The sequence below is a fragment of the Aythya marila genome (assembly GCF_965140915.1).
Source record: "Aythya marila genome assembly, chromosome: 6".
In the NCBI taxonomy this organism is placed as follows: domain Eukaryota; kingdom Metazoa; phylum Chordata; class Aves; order Anseriformes; family Anatidae; genus Aythya; species Aythya marila.
The window spans coordinates 19,512,434-19,533,336 of NC_139047.1; the positions used below are offsets into that span (position 1 = coordinate 19,512,434).

Genomic DNA, 20,903 nt, shown 5'->3' on the forward strand with positions numbered 1-20,903 from the left:
AGAGCACAAAAAATCTGCAAGAGCTTTCTTCTTCAACTTCTGTGGATGATGAATGCTGCTGTTCTTGATAGCAACAGAGGATTTTCTGTTGCCAGGGCTTTTATGTTCTGGGCACTTCATGAAGACCATTCCTCTGGTAGGCTATCTCGCAATGAAGTGCTGCTGTCAGTTGGCAAGATGGTGTACCAGCACAACGGTTTAGATGTTCAGTTGGTATGCATAAGCTGGTATAAAATAATGACATGTATTTTTAAGAATTGAGCCTTGTGGCACATTTATCCTTGTTTAGACAGACAGTTCTTGTGCATTAGGAGCTGGTACAGTCTTTCTTGCCCCACTCTTCGTTTTCAGAAGTTTAGATAAGCCATCTTCTTCAACAGGCTGGTAAATTACAGGGGAGTTTATCAGAGATCCAAGGTCTTGACAGGTCCATAACTCTCGCATTTTCTCTTGCGCTCTTGAAAATCTGCAATTGGGTGTTTATCTGTTGGTTCCTTGTGTTCTGCCTAGTGGTTAGACTGTTAATTCCTCATGCTGTACATCTCACAGGTTCTATATAGCATTTTTATTTAAAAAAGAAGAAACATCCCCTTAATTAGTGCCATGTTTCCCCCACTAGTACCTTGTTTTCAAGCAATAGATGATATTTCATATTCTTTTCCTGGAAAATATCTTTTGAAGTACAGCTGCTTCTGCTTTCTTAGCTATTTATAAATTGTGCTTAGCTCTGTTGTGCAAGCTTTACATGTTCTAGTCTCCAGAACTAAACTGGTAAACATCCTTGTCTTCTAGATATTACAGCATCCACATGCTCTAACTGTCTTTGAAGATTTTGTTTACTGGAGTGACCGGTATACAAATCGAGTAATTCGGGCAAATAAATGGCACGGAGGAAACCAAACAGTTATGATTTATAACATTCACCAGCCTTTAGGGCTTGTGGCAGTCCATCCCATAAAGCAACCTCATGGTAAGTTCAGCAAAACAACTTCGATGGTGTCAAAAATGTGCCATAAAGTAATGTCATGCATAAGCACTTCTGGAATCAGTCACGTCAACAAATGGACTGGGTTAAAACAAGAAAACAATTTATGCCATTGACTTACAATTGAAGATAATTTCAGTTTGTCCAGCCTGCTGAATATTCTGGTGTTTAGGGAGGGTGACCAAGAAGCATGTAAGCATGACAAATGCCAAAAATAGGGAAGTAGTATATGGAGTTTTCCTGCTTCTTGTTTTAAAGGGCTTTATAACAAAATCAGAGTGTTTTTGAAAGTGTTACCATTTTTAAAATTTGTCTCTGTGGCATACCAGACTTGGCTCCATGTACATGAATTCTGTCATGCTCTTAGGCAAGTTAGTGTCATCATCTTTCCTTGAATACATGTAGACTTGCATTATTTTACTTAATGAAATAATGAATAAAAATCCTTAATTACGTTCAAGATTCTTTCTCGGATCATATGTAGGTCGTCTCTTGCATCTTAAAAGGCTGTCAAAAAAAATTTTTAAAAATCACCTTTTATCTCTTTCAGTTAGCATCACCTTCCAAATGAGTCGTTGTCATTTTATGGCATGACTTGAAGTTAGAGAATTATATTGGTGCAGATACTGACTGTTTCTGCATTATATATTTTGTGTTGGGAGTATTTTTGATAAATAATTGTAACAGTGGCTTATATTCTCTTTTTTTCAGGAAGATGTTCTTACAGGAGAGGGAAAAGTCTTGTATTTTAGTAAGGCGCTAGTAATTGTCAGTGCTATATTGTGTATGCACTGTTTTGGAGCAAAACCTTCCTTAGTCAGCTTCAAAGCTAAAGCTGCTTCGCACTGTCAGTGGAAATTATTCAGCCACCAGAGTACTGTTAATTTAAACATCATAGTTTTAGTTTAGGAGGTTGTATTTATAACGTGGGGTTTAAAAATATTTCTACTACTGATTGAGAAAATGATTTATTTTCTTCACTGTATTAAACTAATTAATTTCATATTTTTTCTTTTTGATTTGTTCTGTTATACTTTATATGGCCAGAGAAAGGAGGACAGCACTTGCAGAAGAGCACAACATGCTAATTTTTACAAATGAAGACATAATTATTTGATTATTGAAATTTCAGTTGTAGTACTAAGGCTGTCATCCACTCCCCTTATTTTGTAAAACAGTAGATTTAACATCAGCTAGTTTTAAGATTTGCTATATAGAAATGGGGCATTTTCTTATACTTTGAGTTTTGAGTGTATGCCATTGTTTACTGCCATCTTTTGATTTCTTTTATGTTCATGTTAGTTTTTATATTTGGAACAACTGTGTCATTTCCTGGAACCTATACGTTTTTAGAATAAGGCCTTCTGAGTTCACTAAGGGTATTTATTCTCAAAATCTATTTTAATTTTCTTACGGAGATGGTTCATCCTGAAAAATCCTCTTTAACAGCGATTGTATGGAAGTGATCTAAATGGTTGAATTTTAGTGTATAGTAATAATAGCAGTCAACAAAGACCTTTTCAACTGTCCTATTTATACTTTACAAGCTTAGTCTGCAAATTTCAGTGATCCAAAAAATTACATATTGAACTGATACTTCCTTTGAATGAGGCATAGTAAGCTACGTTATCTCCTTATTTTTCTCCAAAAAGCTTCAGTAAATAATTTGAATCCCCCATCCAGAAAGGTTATTGTGATCAAAGACTGAAAATCCTGCAGGCCTTCTCATCCAGTTAACAAAAGTTTGAAAAAGAGTTTGAAAGATTTGATACGATACAAAGAAAATTAAAAGATCAATATGGTAATGTTGCTGACTTTCCAGGGAGAATTAAAATGTGTTAAAAGTGTATTGTAGTGCTTGTAATTCTTGGAAGTAACTTTATTTTTAATTTCTAATACCAGAACTGACTTAGTGTTGTTTGATGTTTTCATTATCAGTGATGCCAAATGTTCTTTCCAGTTGGTCATATTTTAACAGTTGCTAATTCTTTTTTTCTTCGTTTTTTCTTTTCAGGTATCAATTCTTGCGCATCATCCCCCTGTAGCCATCTCTGCTTACTTTCTTCATCTGGACCACTTTTTTTTTCCTGTGCTTGTCCTTCTGGATGGATGCTTTCTCCTGACAACAGGAACTGCATGAGAGGTATGGCAGAAATAATGAGACATAAAAAAAAAAAAACCTGACAGATTGTCAGAGCCATTTCTCTGTCAGGCAAAAAGCTTACTTCAAATCTCTGAGCTGCTGCTCTTGAAATCAAAGGTTGGGGTCATTCTAGACAGACATTATTTAGGAAGCATTGAATGAAATATATTTGGCCTAAAGATGTGGAGTTCTGAAAAGAGCTCAAAGCCAGAGGTTGCTTCCTTTGGGAGAAATACATATTTAAGCTCTTAAAAAAAAAAAAAAAAAGCTTCATTTAAAAATGTCTAAGCATGTTTAAACACGTTTACCTGAAAGTAAATTTATGGTAAAAGAATAGGAATACTCCCTTAGATATAAAACAACAAATCACAGAACTCCCAGTTATATTCAATAATAAAGATTAGTTTTTGCTGCTGTAACTGTATGTTTCTTGAGTCCTGCTTAGTAGCTGTTAGAATCGATCTCAGGAATGTCTTGGAGAGTCTGAGCTTTGTCTTGGTGGTTCCCATGTTCCTAGAATATGCATTGTGATTGCATAGTGCTGAAACTTTCAATGTTAAAACATTACAGTGATAATTTCACTCCTGGTGAGGTAAAAATAACCTTTCATATAAGCGCTTTACAAAGCATCATGTTAATATTCATCATTTCTGTAAGCATCAGGGAACCTTTGGTAGGGGGGAACAAGTCAATGCTATTTTTTTGATGAGAGGAAAAGTATTGAAGCATAACTCTGACTTATATTGTATATTTTCACAGTTGAACACCCTTTCCTTATTGCTGTGAGAGATAATATAATTTATGGAATTTCTCTGAACCCTGAGGAAAAGACCAATGATGCTATGGTTCCAATAGCAGGAGTTCAAAATGGTGTTGATGTTGACTTTGATGACTCAGAACAGATGATCTATTGGGTTGAAAATCCGGTAAGTTAGTCTTTGTGTTCAAAATGCGCAGTAAAATAAGACTTATTTAAAATAATTTTTTGGAATGAAATATATTAGCATTACAGGTAATGGTTTTAAGAAGTATAATTGAAAAGGATTAAAGTTTTTTTCCCCCCTAGAGCACTAGATACTTCATCTCTTTTGTAAATTAGTTTTAATCTCTGTCAGCCAAAATATTTAATTAATGCTATTTCTGGATTACCCAGAGACATGAAGAGGAAATATCAGAGAACACTGACAGAATTGTACTCTCAGCCCGTTGCTATCATCTGCTCTTCATCATCTGTTAGCCTAGGGCTTATTTCTGCAAGCACATCCAGAACAGTTCTCCATGGGAGTAGTACCTTGGACCCAGAGGCACTAAACATTAGTATTTGAGTGCGTGCTATTAGAATGAAATTACATGCTTGCATGGCCTGGTCTCTGGTCTGAGCGCTTCTTGAAGTAACATAGTACAGAGGCATCTTCTTCTTAAATATAAGAATGGGGTTGCAAAGTCAAAGCCACTTCCAGGTAGCAAATATGAGGCTTATAGTTCTAAAAAAAATACTTTGAACTAGTTTTTAATAGTTTGCTATAATTGTTTGACTAAGCCTCTTTAATGACTGTCCTTGCTAAACTGAGAGATATATGTTTCCTAAGGATAACTTGCCGCAAAATCTCAAAATTAGTGAGTTGAGTGTTTGTTTTTGTATCATGCCCTAACATCACATACTGTAGGTAATACTATTAAGTCTGCAAGCTATAAATTACCTTTTCAGAAGTTACAGAAGAAAACTGCAAGGATAATCTCAATTTTGGATCTTCCTATTGCAGCTTACTAAAAACTTGTTTCTTATGTATTTATGTTTACAGAGAACACTATTTTTCTTTATGAGATTTCAGGTTTATTCAGGATGGTTACATTGAGGTATCCTTATAAAAATCTTTTGATAATAAAGTACAAATTACAGTAGTGTGACTGCACATAGCTTAAAAATATACTGATCGGGCTTATATAGCCATTTTATTTCTGTTGATCACTTTGATTTGGTTAATGAACTGTGGTGCCTCTTTACACCATATAATTATGATTTACAATAATATTTTTACCATGGTTATGCATTGAGCACATAAAAATATTTTCTCTCTACTGGATTTTCATTTTTGCTAAGAAAAGATTGTAATATAAAGTATCTGCTCACATAGTTAGAATAAACAAATTTTGTGAAACTGCTCTTGATATTTTGTCGCTTTTCTTATCTTTTTTTCCAAGGGTGAAATCCATAGAGTGAGGTCAGATGGATCTAACAGGACGGTTTTTGCTCCAGCAGCTGTTATTGGTGCTCCTATTGGCCTAGCATTGGACTGGATATCTGCAAACCTTTATTACAGTAATCCAGGGACACAGTCAATTGAGGTAATTATTTAAGAAGGACAATTGAAAACTAAGAGCATAGATATTTTGCTACTATGTATACAGTTTGAAATTAGAACTGTTTTTAGTGAAAAACTGAAGTTAGATTTTTTTTTTTGAAGCAAATAGTGTGAAGAGAACTGATTTACACACTTAGAGAAACAAGCCTGAATTTGAGCACAGTCAAAAAGATTTTGAAAGCAATATATTCTGTGAACTTTATTTATGCACAGATCTCTTTTTTCTTCAAGTTAGTAGGCTTCTGGTGTTTAACGCACAAACTCTCCTTATCACAATAGCTATTACTACTATTTTCACTTGAAGTTAAAGATCCCAATGCAGTGCCTCTGACAATACAGGAACGTTGTCATTAAACACAGTAAGATCCACTCCCAAATGCTTTGATATCATAATATGTAGCTTCCTGGAGACTAACAGTCTGATGATATGGGAAGAATAAAACTGCTGTTTATTGTAGGGAAATAGAGGATAAGCAATATGTAATACTGTAATGAATGTTACTGTGCCTGGTCATGAATTTCCTTGTCCTAAAGTCATCAAATTTAAATAAGTAAAAGGTAATACTTCTTGAAGCAGCATTTCATCAGCCCCTTCAGCCTGTAATACTATCAAGATATTACGGAAATTGAAAGATTAGCTATTTTTAGAACTAGGATACTTATTCATTAATATAGGCAGGTTCTGAGCAGCAAGTAGCTGCTTTAAGGAGTACATGCTAAAGAAAGACTGTTAGGAGTACTGAACAATGTACTTTGTAGCGTTAGACAAAATTTTCTGTGATTTCAAAGTCTGGTGGATTTAGGTTTCCTTCCTTTAATTTGACAATCTATCCTAAGTTCTATATTACATGCCCTGACAAGTTCAATGTTTGCATAGGTCCTGAAGCTGCATGGTGAAGTAATGTACAGGAAAACTCTGATCACCAATGATGGTACTTCTCGGGGAGCTGGAATGCCAATTGGTTTGTCAGTTGATCCAGCAAGAGGGTAAATTTCTAAAGCTGCAGTTGTTTTGCATGAGTATTTTCTACACATATTTCCTAATTTTTAGGGTCTTAATCTTCAATCCCAGATTTGACAGTTTTGTGTTTTTTTTTTTTTTCCATGTTTGTGCGCAATTTATTCATTCTTTTTGAGGCCTAGAAAATTATTGCATGACTACATAAATTTCTGCATGAATGTCTGTTTTCCTTAGTTTACCAAATACTTACATGCTAGCATTCATTTTTTTTTTTTTTTAATTAAAAAGGATCCCAGAATATTATGATTGTGAAAAGAATCACTGTAAAATGGGAACCCAGAGTAAAGACAATTATCAAGTCTTTTTTTACATTACCTTGTGATGTCTGTGTTGAGGCCTGTCAATAAGTAAAGACACGGTACATAGGAAGAATGTCACATGTAGTGTAGTACTAAATATGATTTTTCTAATCTTTCCCAACATAGGATCCCTATACACTAGTCCACAAATGGAATGAATAGAGCTATATTTATTTATTTATTTATTCCATCAAAGTATTCAAAACTGCAATATGATACTTTTTTTTTTTTTTTTAATCACAGTGTTTCATAGGACCATATTAGTAATGAGACTGTTCTGCTGGTGACCCAGCAGGTTTTCAGATGAATTGATGACTGACTTTTTGTTCCTGCTTTGGAGTCTACCCTTTGCCCTAGATGTTTTTCAGCAACTGAGGCTGGAGCAGTGGCACTGCTATATATGACCCAGAGCCAGTTAATTGAATTCTGTTTCATACAGATTTTATGAACTTGCAGTTTTAATTACAAATTGGAACCAAACTTAATGTTGCAACTTTGCAACTGTCCGTGAAACAGGATTATTATTTGCCTGTCTTCTTGTTATATACACTGCTAATAATCTGCTGAGGTTACCTGCTGACAGTATTGTGGGTGATGCAGGAGAGTATATAGATTTCTGAAAATGGTTTAACAGGCATTGTTCTTTTAAAACAAGATCTTTTTTTTCATTGAGGTCCAATTCAAAGTGATCTCTGTTCATCATGTACCAAAGTATTTGGCTAAGGAAGGAGATGGATTTAAGCATATGTCTTAGTCAGTCTGGGGCATTGATCTCCTTTACCTAACAGGTATGATGATGTGTTACAGGAAGCTGTATTGGACGGACCAGGGAACTGACAGTGGAGTCCCAGCAAAGGTTGCTAGTGCAAACATGGATGGAACAGGCATAGAAACCCTCTTCACTGGCAACCTTGATCACGTGGAGTTCATTACCATTGACATTAAGGAACAAAAGTTGTACTGGGCAGTCACAAGCACAGGAGTGGTAGGAGATACTTTTTTAATAGTTGCTTTGTTGCTGCTTATATATCTGTGGGTTTATGATTACCAAGTGTAATTCAGTGATGTTAATTTACTCATGGAACTGGGAGTTGCAGGACCAACCAAAATCTGAATAATAGTTGTTACTGGTTACCTTTAAAAATGTAGGATGACTTGAATGGAGAATTATTATTTATTAGTGTCCTGCTGACCTTTTCCATCCTACCTATGGAAGGTACATAAAGACCTTATGCACAAAGGGATTTTAGTAGCATATGTTGTATTTTAATTTTTTTATTGTAACATTGAACTTATATTAAGCTTTAAATTGATTTCTTAGATTGAGAAAGGCAATGTGGATGGTACAAATCGTGTGACCCTGGTGGTTCATCTTTCTCATCCATGGGGAATTGCTGTGTATGACACCTTTCTGTACTATACTGATAGAGATTATGAAGTTATTGAACGAGTTGACAAGTCTACTGGAGCAAACAAAGTAGTACTGAGAGACAACGTCCCAAGATTGAAGTGCTTGCGAGTGTATTACAGAGACAGTAAGTATTTGCTAAAGAAGTATTTCAAGATTTCCAGCTTGTGAAAAAATCAAGCTTGTCTTAGAGACAGGCTACATGCTTTTTAAAAACAAATTATTTGATGTGTCAAAAGCATTTACCTCATTTTGGTAGAGAGATGTTTTACCATTTTCTTAAGGCATCTATTCACATGCATAATTTTACAAAAATATTATCAATGTAAAAATGACTAAATAACAAGTTCTGTTACTTTAGCTTCAAATGCGTGTATCTGTTGTATCTGATCGTTTGCCTCATTAATCTTAAATGACAAGAAAGCAGCAAATTAATTACTAACCTGTGTGCTTAAATGGTGATTAAGCTGGATATTTTTACAGTTGGTTGGTAATACAGTGCAAGTATATGAATTTGGTTGTATGTCTGTCAGTGATGATACAGTTCAGATTTTTCTGTGTTGCCATGTCTTTTTTCACAACAGATTCTGCTGGTTCCTCAAATGGCTGCAGTAATAACATTGGAGTTTGCCAACAACTTTGCCTACCAGTACCTGGTGGATTATTCTCCTGTGCCTGTGCTACTGGCTTTCAGCTAAATCCTGATAACAGAACCTGTTCTCCATACAGTTCATTTGTAATTGTTTCTATGCTTTCTGCAATTAAAGGATTTAGTTTAGAGACATCTGATCACTCTGAAGCCATGGTACCACTGGCAGGAAGAGGTATGTGAAAATTATAGTAAGAGGAAATCTTGTAATGCCTACTGTTTTGGCATTTCTTGCCTGCATACCCATGTTTGAAATAAGTTTGTTTACACTAAAGATAATTAATTACTACTTTTCAAAACATTTCAGGACGAAATGCACTTCACGTGGATGTTCACATGCCCTCTGGTTTCATTTTCTGGTGTGACTTCAGTAGCACAGTTCCCTCTCAGAACGCAATACGTAAAATTAAACCTGATGGTTCTTACTTCAGAAATGTTGTTACAAATGGAATAGGACGAAATGGAATCCGTGGCATTGCAATTGACTGGGTAGCAGGTAAGTATAGGTGAATTTAGGAGAATGTTATTCTTTACACACTGTAAAACTTGTAAACTAATATGAATTTATCCTAAAGGAAATATTTTGAATGGAAATCATACATGATTTTAACTATGCCTATGAGCTGATTTTAAAAGAAAAGGAAGTAATGAATGCGTCTTATGTTTATATATATATAAAAATGAAAGTTTGTCTATCTTTTGGTATATGACCTAGGTATAAAATGATAAACAGAGTAAATATATGGAGCCTTTCCTTACCTGATGCTTTCATATTTATCTTAGCTTTCTTTTATTATCTTTGCATTCCTAAGTGGCTGTTATCAGTATATTACTATACCTTACTACCATAGTGAATTACATGTATCAGAGAAGATTGTACAGAGAAATTGTCTGATGATGTTATAGATAGAAAGGACTTTTCATGTACCCTCAGACTGCTCTGTGGAAATCCTATAAATTTTACTGAAAAGTAAAGAAAGCAGAAGAAATACTTTTTCTTGAAACCTTCATTTTCCCTTTCACAGTTCCCATTTTTATTCAAACATTAAAGATTAATTCAAATATTAACTCTTCAGAAAGTGTTCATCAACTGACCACTGCCAGTAATATTTTTGTTTTATACATATACATATTGTGTATATGTTTTGCAAAAGTTTTTTTCTGGAGTTTGATAGGTTTGGAGGGGTTTTAGGATAATCTTCTACCATATACACTTAATTTAGTTACTGTATGCAGTGCTGTGCCAAAACACCGATTTCACAGTTGTGTGTTGTAAAAGGTAAAGGGATAAGAGTATGGAAGGGCAAGCCAAAAGCAGCTCTAAATTACGAATAAATATTTTAGATAGAAAAAAATAAAGAAAGAAAACTGTGGTTAATGTATTTTCGATTGCATACCAATGGTTTCCTCTAAGGAAATCATCAGGGGTTTAGAAATTAATTGATTGTTGTCATTTTGAGTATCTCTTTTCTAATTCCTCCAAGTGGAATACTTTGTGTTCTTAACTTCTAAGATGTTTATGGGTATTCATTTTATAGTTTTGTATTTTATCAGCTCATGTTTCTCAGGTGGTAATGCTGTGCATTAACTTTCTGTTTTGTCATTCTGCTTTTTTTTTCCCTCACTTTTTTAAATACAGGAAATCTTTATTTTACAAATGCATTCCTGACAGAGACTTTTATAGAAGTTTTGCGCTTAAACACAACTTATCGCCGTGTTTTGCTTAAAACTACCATAGATATGCCAAGGCACATAGTAGTAGACCCAAAAAACAGATACCTGTTCTGGGCAGATTATGGGCAAAATCCAAAGATAGAACGTGCATTTCTTGACTGCACCAACAGAACAGTTCTGGTGTCTGAGGGCATTGTCACACCTCGTGGGCTGGCGATAGATCACAGCAATGGCTACATTTACTGGGTGGATGATTCCTTAGATATGATAGCAAGAATTCAGCCTGATGGTGGTGATGTTGAAATTGTGCGCTATGGCAGTCGCTATCCAACTCCATATGGTATCACTGTCTTTGGGAATTTTATGATCTGGGTGGATCGGAACCTGAAAAAAGTCTTCCAGGCCAGCAAGGAGCCAGGCAACACTGATCCGCCAACAGTAATCCGAGACAACATTAATTGGCTAAGGGATGTTACCATCTACAACAGTCGTTTTCAGTCACGTTCACCCCTTGACATCAACAACAATCCTTGTGTGGACGACAATGGAGGCTGTTCCCATCTGTGTTTTGCCCTGCCTGATATGCAAACACCCAAATGTGGTTGTGCCTTTGGAACACTAGGCAACGATGGCAAGAGATGTTCCATTTCAACAGATGATTACTTGATTTTTGCCCTTGAGAATGCCCTCAGAAGTATCCACCTAGATCCTGAAAATCACAGTCCTCCCTTCCGCACAGTCAATGTATTAAGAACTGCAGTGGCCCTGGATTTTGACAGCATAAACAACCGAATATATTTTACACAAAGTTATCCTTCAGGGACAGGAAGAATCAGCTACATTAGTATTTACTCAGGAATGGGCACTCCAACAGTAGTTGCATCTGGTAAGTACACAGAATTGTGATGCAAAATAATTGGATATTGAGAAAAACAGACTAGCACCTAGCACTAGCTCAGCAGGTATTTTTATGCTAATGGTCAAGGTAAACTTTTTAGTTAAGATAACTGATTAAATGCTCCTTCTTACTATTCTGCTCATTTTTTTCCTCTTCTGAGAGTCTTATTTCATCTTCATCATAATGAAAAGGAAATATAAAACTGGTTATATGTTATTATGTATTTTTAGTAATTTTAAGATTGCAGCAAGTACCACAGAGATGCAGAAAGATTTAGGGAATTTATCAGTATGGAAAGATAACTATATGGGTTTAATTCATCTGTAAGACACCTGTAATGATACTGAATTATTATGATTATGTACAATCCTAAGTATGTACATTGTCATAAACAAAAAGTATTGCAGTATCTCAGGAAACTGTACTGAACTTGTTTGTGTGTCTGCATGTGTCTAAGACCTGGGGACTCCAGATGGCATTGCCTTTGATTGGATCAATAATAGAGTTTACTACAGTGACTACCTCAATCAAACTATCAGCTCAATGGCTACAGATGGCTCTAACCGCACTGTGATTGCCCGGGTTCCACGACCAAGAGCTGTTGTATTAGATCCCTGCAGAGGGTATGTGCTGCACTTTGTATACTTTTATCATGATTGCAGATGAAGCTGTACTTTGGACTTCAATGAACACTGCCAGATGCTTCCTGTTCTAAGCCATAGGTTCCAGAAGCTTATAATTGTCTTGGATCTAACTCTTAAGTTTTTGAGCTGGTATCAGCCTCAGAGGTCTGAGTTTTCTTCAGAGACTTTTAGAACATTTATGAATGTGTAGTATATGAGGCTCCTCCTCTAACTGAGGTTGGGAGCCAGGCATTGGGGGTTAAAGGAGAATGATTTTCAAATTAAGTGTTTATCAAGAGACTACCTGTCCTCCCTTTGCTATCTAAGGCAGAGAAACAAAAAATATCTGTTGAAACAAAGATTTCTTCAAGATTATCAAAACCTGATAATCAAGGTGGCACTGCCAAGAGATGGAGTTGTATATGATGTTTACTTTCTTTTGTTGCTGTGTTTCCTGAGTGCCTCATTTTTTTTTATTTTTTTATTTTTTTTTTTAATATCAAAACATCTCTAACAGGCTTGGGGGGCAGTATTAAACTGTATTTGAAATGAAGAAATATAAGCAGGAGAATATGTGATTTTAAGGAGACATCAGAGCTGGGAAAACTTAATTCAGTGGGTAGAGTTCAGTCCAGTGGAGCCCAATTATCTCCACTAGAAGAGTCCTTTGTAAATATGAGATAAAATAGGGAAAGAAGTTCTTTCCCTCTGGTTTTGCACTCCACAGTTCAGTGGAAGTCATCAGGGTGGAGATATCCTGGAGCAGTTAGAAGCTTTGTGAACTTCCCTTGCTGAAAATAAAACTTTTTAATCGTGTTACTGACAGGTATATGTACTGGACTGACTGGAGTTCCAATGCGAAGATAGAACGAGCTACACTTGGAGGAAACTTCAGAACGCCCATTGTAAGCACAGATCTGGTATGGCCAAATGGGCTTACCCTGGACTATGAAGAACAGCAGCTATACTGGGCTGATGCAAATCTGTATGTATTGATAACACAGTTGTTGTTTTGCTTTAGATGATTTTTCAAATAGGTCTATTATTTATTTTTTATGTTTTTTACTGTTTTTCAGCATTTCAGTGGAATTTGATAATTTGTATTATAGAATATTAAGAATTACTTAATAGCAAGACAATGTCAATTCTTATTTTTGATGCGGAACTACTGTACCATAGGGGGTTTTGTGATATCACAAGGAAGAATTAGTCCAATGCTTTATAGCATTTGTACCAATTGGAAGTTTGTTCAACTTACTTTTGACCCATGGTTTTTATAGCAATCTTCTCTTACACATACAGTCCAGTGTACATTTTTGCATTCATTTCTCATGGTTAATGGCTGTCACTGGCGGAATTTGGCTTCAAGTTTTTGCTTTTGCCAAACAGACAGAATCTTACCCTCCAGTGTATGCCACCAGGATTTCCATCATTGGCATGAAAGCTTTTAAAAACAGTTTAGTTCATAGCCATTCAAATTCACCTATATTCTCAGAGAAATCACTGCAGCAATCAGACTTTTCTCCTCAGGTTCTTTCAGAACAGCAGCTCCTTTGCAGGCTTCTCCTCTGCTGCTGTGACAGAAAGATGTCTGTAATGTAATTTTTATGGTCTGTGCCTCTGTGGGATCTTCTGGAAGGTAGGCATCCTTACATGGATTAATCTGTGTGCAGGGAATCTGTAACTCTGTCCTAGGGATCCCGTTACAGATGCAGAATGTCAGATGAAACATCCTCTTTTCTCGTCTAGACTTCAGTTAATGAAGGTAGGGCAGCAGATACATAAACAGTGTGAAGTCTTCTACATTCTGACTTCTCATGTGTAGGGAAGAAGAATACTCTTTTTCTTAAAGAGGTGCTTTATCCCCCCTCTTTAGAGGGACAGATGCTAGCATAGGGTAAGACATGAGAAACAGACACTCAAAGAAGCACAGTGCTCCTTAGCTTTCAATGCTAAAAAGTTGAAAGACATATTTTAAGATGTCATTTTTTCTTTATTATTTTAGGCAGAAGATTGAGAGGTGCACCCTCACTGGTACAAACCGTGAGGTAATTGTTAGCACTGCTCTGCATCCATTTGCAATGACGTTGTTTGATCAGCACATATATTGGACAGACTGGAACACACGAAGCATTTACCGAGCTAATAAATACGATGGTTCAGATCAGATTGTAATGATCATGAATCTTCCACAAAGACCAATGGATATTCATGTCTGGGCAAAAAGCAAGCAGCAGCAGTGTACCAACCCTTGCAACCAGTTCAATGGCGGTTGCAGTCATATTTGTGCACCAGGTAAGCTATTACGCTTAATGTCTGTAAGCTGTTAGTATTGTCTGTATTAGAACTCATAGTATAATAGGTTTCATTTGCATGGGGACAGATGAAATATTCCTTAGTGTTCCCTGCAGTGTCTGGGGGCTTGGAATTAGATGATCTTTAAAGGTCTCTTCCAACCTAAACCATTCTATATGTGTAATAATTATTTTACGTATATAATGCAATCAAAATGATTGCCTTTCATGCTCATGGTACTTTGCAAATACCCTTGAGGGCTTTCCCTGAGAATCTTTGCAAATAAAAACCACGTTTCTCTAATTTAAACCAAAACCATTTTTTTTTTCCTGAGATTTTAACTTATTTCCTCTGGAGTGGGATGTTAAGTCAGCTCAGCAGCATATAGTTATGTTAGAAATATATATTGATGCACTATATACTGAGTAGATACTTCCTATCACACATTTAAAGATTCTTTACAGAATCACAGAATTTCTAGGTTGGAAGAGACCATCATGATCATCGAGTCCAACCTCTGACCTAACACTAACAGTCCTCCACTAAACCACATCACTAAGCTAACGGTCACTATTTCTTTATTACATGTTATTATGAAATCTTTCTCTAATGGTTACTTTTCAAATAAAAGGTCTCTACTGCCTCATCTTAAAATTTGGGCAGTTGCTGAGAAGATAGCACAAACTGATTTCTGTACACAGTGGGGCAGGTACACTTTTGAGTCGTCCCCAGAAGCACCGTCTGACTATATCTTCAGCTGCATATTGGGGTGAGACCAGAGTGACATATGTACCCCACCTCATAACTCCTTGTGCTCATGTAAGGAGAGAGTCAAAGTGCTTCAACAGGTCACCAGTCTAGATGGCCATGAAATCAGAATTGCAACAACCCCAAGGAACATAACTGCTACAGAGCTGATTCGTGTGTTCTGGATTTCTGTAAGATATGATCCTTTACTCTGGAAAAACTCATTTAGTGCCTGCTTTCACTTTTAGGATCTTAAATGCCATTAAAAAAATCTGTTTTGAATGAAAACATCTCTAACTTCTCATTGATTTTGAGAAGAGCAGTTAGTTTGTTGCAAGGAGTTTTGAAAATTCTCTTTTGATTTTGAGGGATAGAGTCTCAGCTGGTATAGCTCAGACATTTGAAAGCATCAGAGACCATCTTACAGTCACTCAAAAACTATTTGAACACAAGCAGCTTTTAAAGTACTCCAACTTCTGTTCTAGGGAGCTCTAAAATAACTCTTCTGGGTTTCAATGGATTTGCCTTCAGTTAACTGAAATAAAAATCTGGCTAAGTAACCACACTTATTTCTAAGCAGGTAGATTTTATAGGAGTTATGAGGTTTTCATTGCATTGCATTTTCGAGTATTACATCTGTGAACAGTTTAACAGAACCCAATCTAAAGCATCAATGTTTTTGTTTTTTTTTTTTAAACTGCCTAACATAAATTTAGGTCCAGATGGTGCGGAATGTCAATGCCCATCTGAAGGTCGCTGGTATTTAGCCAATAATAACAAGCACTGCATTGTGGATAGCGGTACCAGGTGTGATGCTGGTTTCTTCACATGCCTGAATGGGCAGTGCATCTCAGAGCGATGGAAATGTGACAATGACAACGACTGTGGTGATGGCAGTGATGAGTTGGAGAGTGTGTGTGGTAAGCATTTAAAATAACTAAATAACTGCATGAGAAAGTCTGTGTGCAGACTCTGTCCTGACTGTACAGTATTCTCCATCACTTGTGTGGCTTTATGATCACAGATCATGTAGCTGTAGTTTGGAAATGATCCCCTGCTTGCTCATACTTGTTGTCTTACATCATGAGGTCTGAATGGAAACTAATTTGCTCTACAATCCAGAAATGTTATAGTATTAACTTTATATGATGTGTACCCCATCTATACTTTGTTTAATTCAAATATGTATTTTACTTTTCATGCAGTACGTTTTGCAGCTGTGTTTGCACTGGCAGGTAAAAACATTGTGATTTAATTTTCTACTTTGAGAACTTAGATTATTCTTTATCCATGTATTTTCTTCTTATTTATTTTTATTTTTTTTTAATATTTTACTATTTTGTACAGCTTTCCATACTTGTCAGCCAACGGCTTTTACCTGTGGTAATGGGCGATGTGTACCCTATCATTACCGCTGTGATCACTACAATGACTGTGGAGACAATAGTGATGAAGTTGGCTGCTTATTCCGAACTTGTGACTCCCACACAGAATTCACTTGCAATAATGGAAGGTGTATATCTCTTCAGTATGTCTGCAACGGAGTAAACAACTGTTACGATAATGGCACATCAGATGAGAGAAATTGCCGTAAGTTCATCCTAATTACCGAGTACATATTTGAGTCTGTTTTTTTAGATCAAAGAAGAGGCAGATCTCCCTGTGTATGAAGAATTATGACAAAGGCAGCAAAAAGGATAAAAGTTTTTTATTTACATTACAGATTCTGACAATTACAGATTGTCATTTTGAAACAAACTGAATCCTTAATCTGCCTTGATCCAATAAATACTAATAGAGTGCTTAATGTTAGGTATTATGAGTAATCCCATTGACTTCAAAAAGATTTATTTCAACTGAATTGGATGCAGGGCCTACATTTTTGCAGAGTTCACAGTGGATTTTTCTTGTACACTTTGTATCATGACATGTTAATTGTATTAGGTGTAATCATCAGTAATGAATATTTTGACTGTTATAGAGGCATCGTTTATATTTATGCTTTTGAAAATTATAATCCTTATACTTTTCAAAAAGTTAAGTCATATTTGTTTTCCATAAAATAGAAATTATGATTAGTTCAGTATTGACTACTAATACAGTTAATCAGGATACTTTTTTTTTTTTTCACTAAGGTTATATTCCTTAATGGAAAAAATTATCTGGAGTTAGAGAAACAGTTTGATAAAAATGTGTTTAGGGAAGATTTTCTGTTTTTACATTTTTGCTCACAAACTGATTTTTTGCACTATATTATTTGTGACTTATTTTTTATTCTCAGTGAAATCTGAATATTTGAAAATCTTGGTCTATTAGTTATTTGTAGTTGGTATGATGATTCACACAGTAACAGCTGGTTGCAAAATCAGGCATTACAGTGTGAATAGCTGTCAATTTACATTCCCTCAGTCCTGAGTATTAGCAGGTATTTCTTTGATAATGTTTTTGACAGTACTTGTCCCAATGAAAGCAATGGCCTAATTGTTTCCATATGGCATCAACAGCATGAGTATACTTTAGCATTTGAACAGAAATTAGAGGAAAATGGTTTGCATTATTTGGATGTTTCTTTTTTCATTTTCCAAGGAAATTTGGGATTAGCCACTATTGAAGAGAAATATAGCAATGAAAATATGTAATGTACTACAAAGAATGTACTCTGGATTGATCAGAGTCACAAAGATGGGGATTTAAACAGTATTATGTGTCTTTCAATGGTATATTCGTGAAAAAAAAAAAAAAAGAAGCTTTAAAGAACTTTGCTTTTTCCCCCCTCCTTACAGCGGAGCGCACTTGCCAGTCTGGTTTTACAAAATGCCAAAGCACAAACATTTGCATTCCTCGAACGTATTTATGTGATGGTGATAATGATTGTGGAGATATGAGTGATGAGAGCCCTACTCATTGTGGTAAGTTAATAGAGTCAGTTACTTTCTTGTACTTCAGTAATTCATTCCACTCCTCCTTAACTTTGCTGTAACTCTAACTGTTCTCAAAACCTACTCTTTTCTAGTACTGAAGAGTTCTAAGGTGTATGCATTTTATTACTCACTCTTGTTCATCTAAATAGTGCCTATATCTAATAAAATCTTATTCGTTTTTTTGGATGCCATTTTAATGCAGCATTTGAGAGATCATTTCTTTGCTCTGCACACTTTTTTTTTTTTTAACAAGGTAATCGTCACTGAGATATTCTACTGAATTGGCTTTTTCCTGAATTTTATTAGTAGTATATTTTCGTTCTAATCAAATGAAATTATATACAGTTCCAAGTGTAATTTCTTCTAGCTCTTTCATGCAGTTGCGTGTACCTTAACTTAGGATTTATTTTTTTGTTTTGTTTTGTTTTTTAAGGTTCCAGCTATTGAACAGAAGTGTGTAGTTTTTAATCAGCTTTAATTACAAAACAGCATATCTTTTCTAGATGTTTGTATTAGGTAGTAGGTAGTGCTTTTCTCATTTAATAATGGATATTTTCAGACAACAATTTATTTTTAATATTGCCTAAGTGGATTATTTTTGCTTTTGTTAGTTTTCCTAAAGTTGCATGCCTTGAATTACCTATCCCACAATTTTTCTAAAATATGAGTTCAGTTTTTCTGCTCAGAACTTGGCCACTTTTATGTCTTCTGTGTGTCAAAAAATATGTGGCTAAATATATAGACATAGTGAGTCTTGTGCTGCTCATGAAAGGTATGCTTTCTCCCTTCTATTGTTTTTGTCCCATCACTACTGAATTATTTAAACTGAGAAGTGGTGAAGGGGAAGAAAGAGCAGGAGATGGGAGAATGGGAGATGAAAGAAGCCCTAAGACGTTAATGAGCAATGTGTTAATTGCCTTTGATTTTCATCTCTAAGGTATGTATAAGACCAAGTTAAAAGGGCAGACTAGGTCCTTTTTGGTGTCTTGGAACCATCAGAGGGTACGGAAAAGCATCAGCAACTACTGAAGAAATTAGCAAACCTTACTGCATGGGATCTTGTACCACCTGGTTTGGGCACTGGAGAAATTAGTACTTTGGACTGTTCATTTTCTTGTGCACAAATCTGAAGTATAAGTTCAGAACATATTTATGATTGCTGCATGCAATCCTATTTACAGAGCAAATTATGTCTACTTATTAGCTGATACATATACCTAAGGAGAGAATTAAGTCCATTTTTTTGCTTACAGACATCAAGCTAGTTTGTACAAAGAGCTCTTTGCAGTTAGGCTATGAAAAGACATCTTTCCTAGCATAATTTTTTCTCTTTCTTTTCTGGGGTCTGTAATGTTTTTTGCCTAACATGGATTCAAAAGCAACTTAAAACAAGTTGGAAAGGTAACAGAAAGAAAGAAGTCATACATAGGTTTTTTCTTCCAGTCTCGCTGACTTGCACAAATAGTGAGTTCCGTTGTACATCAGGGCGCTGCATTCCTGCTCATTGGTACTGTGATCAAGCAATAGACTGTGCTGATGGCTCTGATGAACCTGCCTCTTGTGGTAAGTTTACACACAAGATATATACTGAATGGGTTATGGAAAATATATCTGTAGTGTCTCTTGCAGGCAGCAGCTTGAATCCAGTCTAGGTAGAAAATAAGTATCTTCTGAGGTTTGTTCATGGACTCTGTGTCACTGAGTAATCTTAGTCAGTAATTTTGCTTAAAGCTTTGTGTGGAATATGAAGGCTTTTAATTGCCACAATTGATTACTGTTAACGTATAACCAGTCTCTTTATAAGACTGATGGTGATGAATCAAGTGATGAGTGTCAGCAAATATTTTGGTATTGTTTTGAATGTAAGACTGGTTGTCATGCTGTATGGGAAGTATGTGTGCAGTATTGCATTTGGGGAAAAAGGGAATGTGGGATATAGAGGAACATTTTTGACGAGTATGCAGAAGAGTATTATAGACTTGCAATAGGCAAATCCAGTATACACCATAGAAACTGATGGTAATAAGCAAGGGGAGAAGAAAGATGATGGAAAAAAAAGTGCAGTAATTTCTAGGGTAGAAGAAGAGGGGCTAACTGAAGTCTCTGAGAACGAATATTACATTGCAGTGGTTATCTTCACTGTAAAAGCTGGCATAACGCAAGACTAAACAGATTCTTCTATGATTCAAGCAGGGCTCATAGCTCACTTTGCACTTTTTTGGGGTTGCACCTTTAGCTTAAGAAAACATCTTGCATCTTATGCCAACTTTAGATCCTCATTTTGTAGATAATAGAATAAAACAGGGTCATCTGCTGACTGCTGTATTCATGTTGAATTTAATGCTGTCTTTATATTTTGGTCTTCTGGTCTCAGGTTTCTTAAGCAGGGTACTTTTGAAGTATAACGAGATTAGCATGCTGATAATCCATATGGTATGGTGTTTGTAGAGATTGCCAATATAATTGACCAGAAGGAGACTCTGGTCTCCTAACAGGATCCGTAGCTCTTATCTGAGCACATTTCTTCTACCTAAGCTTCTACTTTACATTTCACTGACATAAAATTCACCCTACAACAGCTTCCTCAGCAGATTATCATAGCAGTACAGGTTAGTTTAACAAGCAGAGTGATTATGTTCATTTTTAAGCGTCTCAAGCGCGGACTTGTTCAAGTGACCGATTCAGATGTGATGATGGCAGATGTATCCCAGCAACGTGGATCTGTGATGGTGACAATGACTGTGGGGATATGAGTGATGAGGATCAAAGACATAATTGTGGTAGGTGTCTAATACAAACAGATACTACACTTTCTTTGGCAGGCATTTTATTTATTTTTATTTTTAAAAGAAATTCTATCTGTAAAGGTGCACATTA

At 35.7% G+C, this 20,903-nt stretch overlaps 1 protein-coding gene across 1 annotated transcript in view; it reads left to right on the top strand.

Annotated features, from left to right (window-relative positions):
* Positions 1–20,903, top strand: part of LRP2 (LDL receptor related protein 2) — a gene marked incomplete at its 5' end in the record, with an annotated part of 115,999 nt that overhangs the window by 57,807 nt on the left and 37,289 nt on the right. The window contains 18 exon segments of the mRNA XM_082762990.1: positions 793–970; positions 3,000–3,128; positions 3,888–4,054; positions 5,331–5,474; positions 6,369–6,478; positions 7,619–7,796; positions 8,133–8,346; positions 8,804–9,043; positions 9,176–9,364; positions 10,508–11,428; positions 11,898–12,063; positions 12,890–13,048; positions 14,069–14,358; positions 15,822–16,025; positions 16,453–16,695; positions 17,889–18,014; positions 19,470–19,589; positions 20,675–20,806. Coding sequence (XP_082619116.1) covers positions 793–970; positions 3,000–3,128; positions 3,888–4,054; positions 5,331–5,474; positions 6,369–6,478; positions 7,619–7,796; positions 8,133–8,346; positions 8,804–9,043; positions 9,176–9,364; positions 10,508–11,428; positions 11,898–12,063; positions 12,890–13,048; positions 14,069–14,358; positions 15,822–16,025; positions 16,453–16,695; positions 17,889–18,014; positions 19,470–19,589; positions 20,675–20,806 — 3,910 coding nt within the window.